The sequence below is a fragment of the Rattus rattus genome, chromosome 2 (genome assembly GCF_011064425.1).
Source record: "Rattus rattus isolate New Zealand chromosome 2, Rrattus_CSIRO_v1, whole genome shotgun sequence".
Lineage (NCBI taxonomy): Eukaryota > Metazoa > Chordata > Mammalia > Rodentia > Muridae > Rattus > Rattus rattus.
The window spans coordinates 41,187,911-41,201,993 of NC_046155.1; the positions used below are offsets into that span (position 1 = coordinate 41,187,911).

At 46.4% G+C, this 14,083-nt stretch overlaps 1 protein-coding gene across 1 annotated transcript; it reads right to left on the bottom strand.

Annotated features, from left to right (window-relative positions):
- Positions 1-4,724: 4,724 nt before the first annotated feature.
- Morn4 (MORN repeat containing 4) lies at positions 4,725-6,652 on the bottom strand. The gene is made up of 4 exons (XM_032891987.1): positions 6,527-6,652; positions 5,807-5,921; positions 5,129-5,238; positions 4,725-4,964 (listed from the first exon to the last, which is right to left on the bottom strand). Exons 1-4 carry the CDS (start codon positions 6,591-6,593, stop codon positions 4,816-4,818), a joined length of 441 nt encoding a protein of 146 aa, XP_032747878.1. The 5' UTR covers positions 6,594-6,652; the 3' UTR covers positions 4,725-4,815.
- Between the last annotated feature and the right edge of the window lie 7,431 nt (positions 6,653-14,083).

Below are 14,083 nucleotides of genomic sequence, written 5' to 3' on the forward strand. Positions count from 1 at the left end.
GCACACTTCTTTCTCTCGGGCTGGTTCCACACCCTGTTCGTAGGTTTCCTCAGCCAGTATCCCATGGTATCCCATGGCTCTGGCATCTCCAACATCACAGCGTTTCCAGGATTCGATTTCGCAGCTTCATGCAATGGCCTCTCTGGGCCCCCACGCAGGGACATCCTTGACGCACGTCTGGCCTCAGAAGCTTTCCTTAGTCATGGAGGGAGAGTCCATAACCTTTTTCTTGTATCCTTAACTCTAAAGTCAGAACGGTGTGGCCAAAGCTGCCAAGTTCTGCTGCTTGGTGGGGCTGGAACTTCCCCCCTCGTTCAAATACATTTCCATCAGCTTTCTGGTTTTGATGGTTTCCCTCACTGCTTCTCCTTAAAACTGTTTCACAAGTTGGAAGCTTAGCTGGGTGGGGGTCTTGCCCTGAGGTCACTGCTCCCTTTATTCCATTTAACATCAGAGTTTTCGTTAAACTTTTTTAAAAATATCCTTGAGCACTGGATTTAACTCCATTATACTGGAGCTCTTTTTCTCCTCAAATTTTAATATTTTGTTTACATTTTACATTTTCCCTTGCCCCACTTGACCTTTTCCTTATAGATCTGCCTAAGACTGGCCACTAATAACCATGTGACAAAGTCAATACTAGGCAGTCTTGACATCTCTGCCAATTGTATTAATCCAAAACTTTTCAATTTAGACTCTAGATTTTTAGGACAAGGCAAAAAGCAGCCACATTTTGCCAGAATGATGACAAGAACAGTTATCTCTAGGCCGCGTAATACTGCTCTGTTCCTCGGAAACCTCTTGATTGTGGCCATGATGGCATACATTGCGCTCAGCACCACTCTCTTCCATGCTCTTACTAGGATGGCCCATTGAACCGCACTGAAAGTGTTCAGATGCTTTCCTCGTCCCAAGTCCCAAAGTCCACATTCTGCAAACACGAAGCATAGTCAGGCCTGTTACAGCAATGCCCCGTTCCCTGCTACATCTGTCTGTCTTAGAGTTCTGTTGCTGTGAACAGCTCTTGTAAGGGAAACTCCGCAGCTTTCCTTAGTCTCAGAGGGGAGTCCACAACCCGTTTCCTGTATCCTTGACTCTAAAGTCAGAACCTTGTGGCCACGGCAACTCGTAAGGGAAAGCATTGAGATGGAGTGTGCAGTTTGGGAGGGTCAGTCCATTGTCATCACGGTGGGAAGCATGGCGGCACACAGGCAGGCATGATGCTGGAGAAGGAGCTGAGAGTTCCCGATCTGAAGGAAGCAGGAAGAGAAAGCCATTCGCTCTGGCTTGGGCTTTTGAAAACCTCAAAGCCCACTTCCAGTGACATACTTCCTCCAGTAAGGCCACACGTCTAACCCTTTCAAACAGTACTACCCCATAAGCCCTCAAATCTGAGCCTATGGGGGCCATCCTTATCCAACCCCCACCATACACGCACAAGGCTCCTTTTCCAAATGCTTCCAGCTCCTCTTCACAGCCTGTGGCTTCTCGCCTCTGCACCCTGCACAGAATCCCTAGAGACCCCCTACCAGGAAGGAGCAATCTCTTGTCTCTACTGTAGGTACTTTATTCTGTACTAAGATGAGTAAACCAGGGACCCTAACTAAAGGGTAAGGGCTGCAGCTGAAAACCAAGGAAACTGGCTTCTTCGCTTCTAACTTGAAGCTAGAAATCTTAATTGTGCACAATGTGGCCAGAAAGCCTGGGATGGCCTCATCAGAATGTGTCCCTTCTTTTTTTTTGAAAGGCATCCAAGCTGCACTCTGGCCACGATGTCCTTTCCTAACTCACATCCTAGTCTTGTCTCTAACTTTGATCCCCACTGTTGGGTGACCGGGACAGTCCAGCGCCTTGTCGCCTTAGTAAATAATGACACCTGGTGGACAGACACCTGATGTACAGTCTAGAAGACAAGCCCAGGTATGGATCTTGAAGACTGGGATGGAGAGAGGATCACCCTCTTCTCTGAAGGCACTTGTCTATTATCAAAACGTTGTTACTATAATAAAATATAACAAGTGAGACTTGAATGCCTGCCTGTGTAGTAGACTTCCTGGCCAGATATCAAAGATCTTCCTAAGGCTGTGCGACCTTCATGGTCAGTCTTTTCTCACCACTGAGAGAAGCCTTAGTAATTTTAAGCGAAGGCCAGCTATTAGAGGGTTAGTCTAGGAAAACTTGATTTTTTAAAATGTGTATAGACATGCGCAATTATTCATGCAGACAGTGTGAGGACTAGTGACTGATGTCGGCGGTCTCCATCACTCACCACTTTATTTTTTTAAGGCAGGGTCTGTCACTACATCTGGAGTTTGTCATTTTGGTCATACTGGCTGGCAGTAAGTGTCTGAGATCTGCCTGTTTCTGTTTTCCAGTGTTGGGGTTATAGGCGTACCACTATGCCTGGCTTTTTATGTGGGTCCTGGGGACTCAAACCCAGGTCCTCATGTTTGTGTAGCAAACACTTTGGTTACTAAGTAAGCCATTTCCCCAACTCCCCGTGGGCTTTGAATGACAGAGTAAGAGACAAAAGAGCTCAGCTGAGATATTTAGAAACACTTGACACGTCGATCAAAAAGACAGCCTTCTCCAAAGTGCTCAGCTCATTTTGGTGGTGATGTAGGACCAGCAGCAGAGAAGCCAAGACAAAAAGTTTAAATTACTCATTAAATAGAGAACAGGGCCCTGTTTGGGGCAGAGTCGAGAAAAGACTATTAATCACCAGAAGTAGGTGTCTAATTGCATCAAAGCCTGGGGCATGGCTCTTGTGTTTCTTTCATGGTCACCTTCCAGACCAGTGGGGCTTTAGAATAGGAGGTTTAGGGCTGATGGGAAAATCTAGGGCCAGGAGAGGCAGCCCACAAAGCTGGCTAAGAGCTCAGCCTTCGGGCTTCAACAGCCCTGGCTTTAAGTTCTGGGACCCCTGGCGTTTATGAGGTCTTAGAGTAGTCCTCTAATTTCCCCGGGTCTCGGCTAGAATAAACCTTTCTCCCAGAGCTGTAGGGAAGACTGAGGTAAGAACTGTAAGCAAATGAGCTGGAATGGTGGGGATGTTCTGCTGCTGGGTGTGGGAAAAGGGAAACATGGGCAGGAGATGACTTGTTTGAGGTCACAATAAGTCTGGCAGTGACTGGTACCGGGGCTTGTATACATTGATGCTCAGGGTGAAAAGAATCCAGTGGAAGGGAGCTATAGTCAGAACATGTCGGACAGGAACCCCATCCACCCTGCCATTTCTAGCCTGGACAAACTGAGCCTGCTGGTTTTAAAGATCTCATGCCTTCTACTTCCCAGCAGATGTGTATGTAGTTATAGGTAAACGTTCTGTGTCTCCCAGGAGCCATCCATTTTGGTGCCTGGGACCCACTACTTAGGCTAGGCCAAGCCGGCTACACAATCAGCCCCACAGATTCTTTGTCTTTGAGTCCCAGGTCTGGGAGTCTAAGCGTGCACAGCCACATCCAGCTATTTACATGAGTGCGGAGAATTGAACTCGGGTCCTCGCACTTACAGAGTAAGCATTCCACTGGCTGGCTTCTCTCTGCAGCTCCCCACAGGCGCTCTGAGAAACAGATGGCATCATGTCGCGAAGTGTTCAGTGTTAGCTCCAAGCACCTCTCTGTTTAGTTTCCACAAATATCAAATGGTCGATATTCATGAGGCCCGAAGTCCAGAAAATCCATAACACTAATTCTAGGCAGTTCTGTGATTGGTTTATTCCTATAAACACTTGTTTCTACAGTACGGATCAGATGATAAATAGAGGCACACAGCTATAATCTCCACCACAGTCTGCTGCTGAGAGAGATTTGAGGATGGGGCCTGGGGCTAGGGCTGGGGCTGGGGCTAGGACCTAGGCTAACTGGAGACCCTGTCATGATGATTTTGGCAGGAAGATCTGTCCCAGGCCTGAGAGCCAAGACTCTTGCTTCTAGAGTCATGAGTCAAATGGAGCTCACACTAGGATGGATCCAAATCTTTGAACACGCAAGGGACAATGAGTGTGATCATGGTACACTGGGAAGGAATGCTCTCTCAGTGTGATTCCAGATCATTTCACAGACGCCCGGATAGGGTTGCCCTCTGCCCCGGAGTGAGTAACAAATGTGGGCCATACGTTTCCTTCACACTAGTTTCTTACATGGCTTTCTATAAAGGGATCCTGTCTGACATCTAAGGGAGGAGAGAGGCACAGAGGGGGATTGGGCTGGCTGCTGTAACTCAGGTAAGGAAGGGTCAGGTAAAGCCGAGGGAGAAGAAAACCACACTCTTACACTGAGGAGGGATAAGAAGACAGAGACCAGCCCAGAGCCAGGCCTCCAAATGCAGTGAATGAGTGGGTAACACCCAGAAGAGCTCTGGCCTGGGCTTCACAGAGCTGCTGTGGTTTATGTCACTCCTGTCTTTTTCTGACTTCTCCAACGGCAGCACACAGGACTGGTCCTAAGCGAGGCCCAGATTATCTGCTGTGGGATTATCTGGGTGGAATGAAGAGGCTCCCTGTGGTTTGACAGCAGATGGAGAGAAGGCCACAGCACTGGGAAACCCAAGGTCTTGGGAATGACATGGAAGAGGGGCAGGCCCTGTGCTTGAGCGCATCAGGGCCAGGGAAGGACATAACCACCGTAGGGTCTTGGGGCCAAAACCCTCCACTCTTTCCTGCCACTGAACTCCTGCCTGGCAGGGGACAGAGCACCTCCCAGGCTGTGACATCAGGGTCATTCTCATCTCACTTCCAGGTCATTTGTTCACCTCGCACGCACACAAGGGACACCACTGCTTTACAGATACTTTCCGGCTGCACCCAGAGCTCCGTCAGGCAGTGAGGTTCCTGGCTGACTTGGAGGCGCTCTGAGCCCGCTGAACCACGGCGGAGCACTTCTCACGGCGCAGAAGTTTGTTGTTCTCAAACAGGCCTTCATTGCGGGGTAGTCCGTGAGAACCGTCTGGGAAAGTCAGCAAGCCTGTGAGGAGGACAGAGGGGAGGACGGGTCAGCCTGACGCGCAGAGACTGGAGAGGAGGAGAGAGTTTCAGGCATGGGCACTGCACATTGCTGGAGAGAGCCACCGGACAGTTAAGACACAGGAGCATTCCACCTATGTTCCATTCTGCTGAGCCGAAACTTACCAAAGCCATCCACTCTCCCATTTTTAAATTCCCCCTCAAAGGTCATGTTGTCATATCGAATGAAGACTCCGACGCCATTGAACTTGCCCTGGGAAAACTCCCCCTCATACCTGCAGAGAGACCAAGAGGTTAGTTAGCCTTTACTGGGTACGTTGGCTGTGTGGGGTAACTGAGGTGAGCAGTCGTCCGTGTGTCTGTCAGTCAAGGTGAGCTCTGTGGCGGAGCTCATCTCAGAACTCTACCAGTGCCACCTAGACCAGCATGACCTGAAATTCAGGATACTCTCTACTCTGCCTCTCCAGTGCTAGGACTACAGACATTCACCACAGTGCCTGGCTCTGACATTTATTTTAAAATAACAAAGGCAGGCAAGATGGCTTAGTAGACAAAAGAAACCTGTCCCCACACTTGATGACTGAGTTAAATCCTGGGGACCCTCACGGCGGAAGGGGAGAACTCACTCCTCACAAGCACTGTGGCACACCCTTCACAAATAAAGAACACAGAGAAATAAATAAAACAGTTTAAAAAGAAAAGGAATCAAGAAAAGAACTGCTCATCCCTTTTCTGTTTCCTTTAGTGCCTGGGCAAGCTCGGAGTTGGACAGACAACCATCAGTGCTCATACTTGTGTCAGAGTCTTGCTAGTTCTAAGACGGAGGAGTGACTTAATACTTACCTTGACCCATCTGAGAAGGTCAGTACCCCAAAGCCATTAAAAAGCCCATTCTCAAAGTGACCCAGGTAGGTGCCACCATCAGCAAACATCAGTTGACCAAAACCATGTCTCCGGCCTGAGCAAAGAGAAGGACAGGTACCAGGTTGGAATGGGGGAGCTTCCGGGTCCTGTTCTCACTGGCTTAGCAGCCCACACTTTTCCACAGCCTTACCCACGAAAAGCTGCCCTTCGCCCCTCTTAGTGTGGAAAGGCCTGTGTCCTTGGGTCAGTTTTATGGCTTGCTGGGACTGAACACTGAGAGACGCTAAGGTGGCCAGCTTGACTTTCCAAACTGAGCCATTAAAGTGCTTGTGCTGCTGTTTCAGCAAAGTCATGGCTCCAAAGCGTTTTGCTCTTCCTAAGAATTTAGGATCACTTCTGCTGTCAAAAGCTGTCACAGGAGTCAGGGAAGGAGTGTCACTTGTTTTTGAGGGTTTTCACTAATTCTCGAATCCTGAACTCTCTAAACTGCACCCAAAAGAATTTAATTGGCTCTTCTGGGCACCTCATATTTAAGACAACAGACTGTGTCCAAGCACTATACATGCAGGAGTGGGAAGACTGGATTCATTTCTAGTTCCTTCATTGAGCCCTGACATAAAGGAAAGGTTCTACGTGAACTGAGCCGCAGTGGGGACTGAATGGCGCCCTGGAGTTGGCTGCCCCAGGGCAGCTTCTCACCCTCTTTCCACTCGCCGCGGTATTCCTCCCCACTGGAGTAGGTGAAGGAGCCTTTCGTCAGGGTCATGGCGGCAGCTTATAGAAGAAGAGGATGCCAACTATGATAAACAGAGAAAGCAGAGTCATGGGACGGCAAGAGGACTAGAGGCTGAGCTCCGGCAAGTGCACATTTACCTCAAGTACAATCCTACCTCAGGTCACTTAAAATGCCCTCCTCGCCCCCCACCTCCACCTTGGCTAAAGCATCCTCACCACTTCCGTTTTCAGCCAGTTCCTGTTTCCTGTGATGGAAGTGGAAGCTAAATCTACAGATATTTACTTGACACGTGCTGTGTGTTCTGTGGATGCATAAACAGAGTCCCCTCAGGGAAGTTATAATAAGGTCGGTAGGCTCAGCAGGTGAAACACCAGGCTATACCAGGGACAAGGTAATTCTGTGTCAAGTACAGGGGTGAGCAGCCCTCAGCATAACTGTGGTGCACATCTGTAATCTCAGCAGAGGCAGCGGACCATGCATTCAACGTCATCCTCAGCTATGTGGACCTGCCTCCACATAAATCAATGGGGAAAGGATTAAATGCAAAAGCAAGCAGCAAAGACAGTAAGAGAGCAACGGAAACACAAGTTATCTGGTCCGCTTAGATAAGACGGCTTATTTAGGGTGATAGAGACTATACACCGAGATCTTGAGCTGTTAAAGAACCACACAGATGTAATGCAAACTCCTTCATGTTACAAAGGAAGAAACACAAGCTCAGAGTGGTTAAGAAGTTTCTTGGTGGTGCTGACAAGATGGCTCAGTGGTTAAGCGCACTTGTTGCTCTTGCAGAAGATCCAGGTTTCATTCCCAACTTCACATCATGTCTCACAACCATCTAATCTCCAGTTCCAGGGGACCCAAAACCTCCTTCTGACTTCCACAGGTACCAAGTAAGTACACAGTCCACACATAGACCCACAGGCAAATCGTCACAGACATAAAGTTAAAAAAAAAACAAAGCCAAACCCTAAACATTACTCATAACAAAGGTTTTGTTGGTGCCTAAGCAAGGAACGAGCACACAACCCTCCCTGACTATGCTGGCCCTCCTTCCTTCAGGCTGAGCCGTGGCTTAGGTCAGACTCGTTCACGGTGCTCTCTGAAAATTGGACAGCTAAGCTAGGGAAAGAGTCTGTGGTGTCTGGGGGTGGGGGTGGGGCATGTGAACAAGGATTGGAATAGGAGGAAAGCAGTGATCAAGAAAAATGACAGGAGGGGTTGGGGCAGCTGAGTCCCTTCAGAGACGCTGGTGAGGAAGAGATATCCTCCTACCAAAAGACAGAGTTGCCTTGGTCTGGGTTGGTTGTGTGCATTACTTAGTTAATGGAGTGTTACCAAAGGTGATGATACAGATATTTAAATGCAGGAGTCTAGACTAATATTCTAGATGAGGAGCGATCATGTGGAGTAATTGTCCCAGCTGACCACAGACACCTGAACTCAGCAAGACATAGAAGGTGCTGGCTTGAGCCGGGGGCCCCACACTAATGACTCACGGTTTCATCGGGCAAAGAAGTAATAGTTGTTTCAGGACACTACGTCTTAGAGGTGTCATCACCATCTCAATAGCACTGCGGACTACTGGGTGGTAAAAAAAAACTTTGTGTTCAAGGATATCCCATAAGAAGGAATATGGACATGGGTTGGGGATTTAGCTCAGTGGTAGAGCGCTTGCCTAGGAAGCGCAAGGCCCTGGGTTCGGTCCCCAGCTCCAAAAAAAAAAGAAGGGATATGGACGTTTAAGGCACCATAAAGTATAAACAGAATCAATAAACAACAGAAGTGTTTTTCCATTTTCTAGATCTTTTTATTCACCCCTTTGTCTTTTCTATAGTTAAGTATTACAATGTTTTCTCAAATGATAAAATGCAGATTCGTAGGCTTGACCTCAAACCTGTCCAATTCTGTGTAAGCTTTGGGAACCTACAGTTTGAACAAGCACATCTTTAGATTCCCATTGGAAAGCCTGCGGGCTATGACTGAACCATAGGGAGACACAAAGTTACAACTAAAGATGGTGAATAGTTAACTGGAAGTGTCCCTCGCAGGGACCTGCCTGAGGCTAACAGGACAAGTGCAGCTTTCCTTCAGAGTATAGGGACTGTACTGTCTGGTTCGCCAAACTAGAGAGGATCTTTAAATACTTGTGGGCCTGGTGCCAGTCAACAGCTTCCTTTCCTTCAAGCCACACAGAAACTGAAACTCTTATCATCAGCCCAGATCAGAGCAGGCTTGGGCTGAGGTCAGTGAGACTTCACAGCAAATACAACATTAATGAGAGGAAGATAAGTTTTCCGTAAGAATTTCAAGAGAAAACTCTTCTCAGTGGAGTTAAGGTGTTCTGCTAGCTACAGGCCATCTTTAGCTTTTCAAAGTCAAATGATGATACAAATTGCAAACACGCTGGCCATGGCGTTACACATCTTTCATCCCAGCACTCTGGAGACGCAGGCCGGCAGATGCCTTTCAGTTCCAGGTCAGTCAGGGTTACATATGAGGTCTTATCTCAAGCAACAAAATAAAAAATTCCAAATTGCTCCATAACTCTTCAAAGCATGCCCACCTGAATCTGAAGAGCCGTGTATATGTATATGAGTGTGTGTATGCAGGAGTGTAATATGAACACATATGTGTAGGCTGTGTGTGTATGCGTATCAATGTGTATGTATATGAGTGTAATATAAATGCAGGTGTATGACTGTGCGTGTATGCATATAAGTGTGTGTGTATGCATATCAAAGTATGTATGCATGTCAATGTGTGAGTATGGGTGTGTGTATGCATACCAGTATGTGTGTGCATGAGTATAATATGAATGCATATGTGTATAACCGTGTATATGCATATCAGTGTGTATATAGGTGAGCATATGTATGTATATGAATGTGTGTATGTACATGAGTGTGTGTATGCATATAAGTGTATATGAGTGTGTATATATGAGTGTGTGTATTATATGAGAGTGTATATGTGTGTGTATAAATGAGTGTATAAAAATGAGTATGTTTATATGTGTATATGTTTATATATGAGCGTGTGTATGTTTGTGTATATGAGCATGTGTGTATATATGATTGTGTGTATGTCTGAGTGTGTATGTCTGAGTGTGTATGCATTAATATGTGTGTATTAACGAGTATGCATGTTTGTGTGTATGTGTGTGTGTATTAGCATATATGTAGGTATATTTGACGTTCCGAGACAGGGTCTCTCTATGAAGTCTTGGCTAGCCTTGAGCTTGCTGTGTAGACCAGGCTGGCCTTGCATTCACAAAGATACTCCTGCCTCTGCTTCCTGAGTACTGGGCTTATGGCATGCCCTACCCTTCTTGGCTGAAGAACTGTTTATCTTTGACTACATTTTATAACTGTACTGTCATGAAGAAGCCAGTCAGGAGACTTAGAAGACAGTACAATAAGGGAACTTTCTTTAAATGTTTGCCAGGGGTTAACCAATTTCTCTTTCCTCAAATGTTGGTGGGTCACTGCAGTGACTGAGAGGTGGGCACGCAGGGCTTCTGGGGACAATGCTTTTATATCTGTTTACTCTTCACGGAAGCTACAGGGAACCTCCAGAATTGGATCTCACCATGGTGGACAGGGACCAGGGAGAAAACAAGGAAGTATTTGAGAATTCTCTATGGACAAAGTACTAGCTATGCTCCTAAGTGTAAAGCTGTCTTTTGGTTGATATTGTTATGCTGTCAGTTCTTGAGCTAATATCTTAAATATTTTAAGGAAGGTGATAAAATTTGAAATTTTATTTAAATTTTTAAAAAGGATTTATCTGTCTATCTGTTTGTCTGTCTATCTATTTAATATATCAGTGCTTTACCTGCAGGCCAGAAGAGGATCCCATTACAGATGGTTGTGAGCCACCATGTAGTTGATGGGAATTGAACTCAGGACCTCTAGAAGAGCAGCCAGTGCTCTTTCTTTTTCTTTTTTCTTTTTTTTTTTCCAGAGCTGGGGACTGAACCCAGGGCCTTGCGCTTGCTAGGCAAGTGCTCTACCACTGAGCTAAATCCCCAACCCCGCAGCCAGTGCTCTTAACCGCTGAGCCAACTCTCCAGCCACTGAAACTTCTTTCTTTTTTTTATTGCTTAATGTGCTTAGTCTTATTTCTAAAGATGTTTGCAGTGTCTCCCTAGATTGGATCAGACTTGGACTGCTTCAAATACAGCACCATGGAAGAAATGTTTAATCACCTATGTACACCAAATACAGCATCATGAGCGTTCATTCTGCTCATTACTAGACCCATAGCTTGAGACATGAGTCACAGACTAAGAATACCTGACTAGAGCCGGTGAGATAGTTCAGCAGGCAAAGGAACCTATCCTCAGGATCCCGGGACCCACATGGGGGAGGAGAGAACCAATTCCAGCAAGTTATTCTCTGACTTCCACAAAGCGTACCATAGCATGTGAACATATATAAACATATATATTTACACAGGTAAATAAGTAAATATGGGCCAGAGAGATGGCTCAGCGGTTTAGAGCACTGACTGCTCTTCCAGAGGTCCTGAGTTCAATTCCCAGTAATCACATGGTGGCTCACTACCATCTGTTATGGGATATGATGCGCTCTTCTGGTATGTCTGAAGGGAGTGACAGTGTACTTAGTGTATTATAAAACAAATAAATAAGTCTTTAAAATATATGGAAATAAAAATGTTATTCTAAAATAAAATATATTATCAGGAGGCTCCCAAGTACTGAGGAAGCCAGTTATAGGATGTGATGTTACTCCAGTTGATATTCCAATTTTGGGGGGCAGTGGGGAGAAGGTTTGAGACAGGGTTTCTCCGTGTAGTCTTGGCTGTCCTGGAACTCGCTCTATAGATCAAGCTGGCCTCAAACTCACAGATATCTGCCTGCCTCTGCCTCCTGAGTGCTAGGATCAAAGGCGTGCACTAGCACCGTATGCCACCACCGCCCTGCATCCTCACTTGTCAGTCATCTTAGCTCCCACAGGAGCAGTCATTAGTGAAGGAGCTGTCAGTCAAATGGTTCCAGTTCCCAGTCAGACACTGACCCACTCACCGGAGAATCTATGGAATAAACAGAAGTCATCTCCATGATGTCAGGTCTAGAGTCCTGACTTAGGATCTGGGAGTATCGTGGGGTGGTTTTAAGCTGCTAAGGGCTGGGTTAATTCATTGTTTAGTGATAATAAGCAGAGTACCACCTGCCAACCTACCCCAACACCATTCCGTGCTGGTTTTCAAGAGTATATATTACAAATTTCCATTCCTTTTCAATCTAGAAAGATACAGTAAGTCCAGAAGTGGTTTCTTAAAACTATGAACAGTTTCAAGACTCAAATCAGAAGTGCTAATTAAAAGGAACATATGTAGAACTCAGGGATCTCGGGCTATAGCTGAATACATTTGTCTAGGAACTGCAACATGTGTCCAAACAGGTGATACTGTCACTTCCTGGGAATTTCACCAGTAACCAAGATTATCCATAGTTACTGAGGCAAATATAGATTAATAAAGTGTATCCAGTACTAATGCAAATGGGAAACCCAACACTTTAATAAGGGACACAGATCGACATCTATAATACTTGCTTAAATAATCCTGTTGGAGAAAATTGATGCCCTAGGCTTCAGATCTATACCTGGAATCCAGTCACAAACCAAGACGATCCACATTCCCACAGAGGCCCTTTCTGTGCTCGTGACAGACAAGCTGCAAATGATCAGATGGAAACATAACCTAAAATTACCATTTTTTTTTTGTCCCTGTAATCCACTGTTCTGGGACTGTTGGAAAGAGACTATATCTTTTGCTCTCTTACTTTTTTTTCTTCAGTGGATGGCTCCAAACAGAACTCGAAGACAGTGATAAGAAATTGTTTTCATTTTTTAGAAGTGCTTTGAGTTTATGTGTCTGTGTGTGAACTTGCATGAATGTTTGTATGCTATGTGTGTACAAGAGCCTGTGGAGACCAGAGAGGCCTTTAGATTCCCTGGAACTGGAGTTACAGGTGGGTGCTAGAACTGAATCCTGGCCCTCTGCAGGAGCAGTAAACACTATTGCCGTGCCCCCCCCCCTTTCCTCTCCTTCTCCCTGTCTCTCTCTCATAAAACCAAGCTAACTAAAGAACATTTATGCATTTGCAGCAACTTTTGTCTAAATCAAGACGTTTTTGTTTGTTTTTTGAAGGAGGATTATGTAGTCCTTGGTTGTCCTGGAACTCACTATGTAGACCAGGCTGGCCTTGAACTCAAGAAGATCCACCTGCCTCTGTCTCCTGAGGCTCCACCATGTAGGTCCAGCTTAAATTAAAAAGTTCTAAAACAAAATAACAACAGTTCTTCCCTCCCCAACCTGAGAATAATATCCCAGTTAGAGACCCTTTGTTTGGAAGCAGACACCCTAACTACCCACACCATCTCCGAACTGTTCCCAAAGCCACTTTCTTGGGCAGGCAAGGTAACAAAAAGTTCTTTTCGTTACAAAGGAAGCAACCATAGGATTTTAGAGCCCTAAATGAAAGCTCTGATGAACAAAGATTAGGAAACTGGAAATACTGTTTAATAAAATGTGTTTTTAAATGAATATGAAATAATTAGGGTTTTAACTTTATAATTATAATCTCCTTCCTATCTGGAAAGTAAACACTGGCACTGTTATGATAAGCAGGTTTTATTTAGGGAGAATGTGGGATGGTTAGATTGAAGAAGATGAAAAGAGAACACTGGTACCAAGAAGAAGGTTTTTAAAAAGACAATGACACAAGAGTGATAGGCTCTCCGGAGTAATATTGTCAGAACACTATTCTATCTATACTAAGGGAAGGGACAGTGTCTGGGCCGGGCTCTAATACAGTGAAGTTACTCTGGTTGGGACCTAAGTAGTTCCTGGATGCTGAATTACAGAAATGACAACCCATTCCCCAAGCCTCAGTAAGTGGGACATCTCCCTACCTGTGGCACAGACGCGCCCTAGATTAAACAAAACCCCAGACTTCGCCACGCAACCCAGTCTTCCACTGCGTTTTTCATTTCAGCCCGGTTCTGTCCTTTTTGGGGGGGTCGGCTCCCACTCCACAGGCTCTTCAAGCTCCCACAGATCTGGCATTCCCTGCAGACACAGCCCGGCACACCCCTCTTGATAATCATGTCCTGTGTTCTCCAGGGCTACGACCTCTGGATCGAAACTCCAAACCCAATTTTGGGATCCCACTGGTAGCCACCTTCTTGTCAGTACAGCCAGGACAGAGGCTCGCTCCCCAGCCCAGTCACCTGCTTGCCGCCTCAGTCCTTACCTGGTGGACGGCACTCCCAGGTCCTCTTCCCACCCGCGCCGCAGGCCAACCTGAGCTCGGCTTCTCGAAGACGACTGTTACGCCCCGACTTGACCCGGGGCTCCAGCAGCTAGGATCTTTGCTGCTCCAGGCTCCCCGCTGCCACTTTCCCCTCTACCACCTCCACCCGCCTCAGCCCCACTGGACGCCGCCATCCCTGACGGCCGCACAGGGCACAATTCCCGCTGTTCATTGG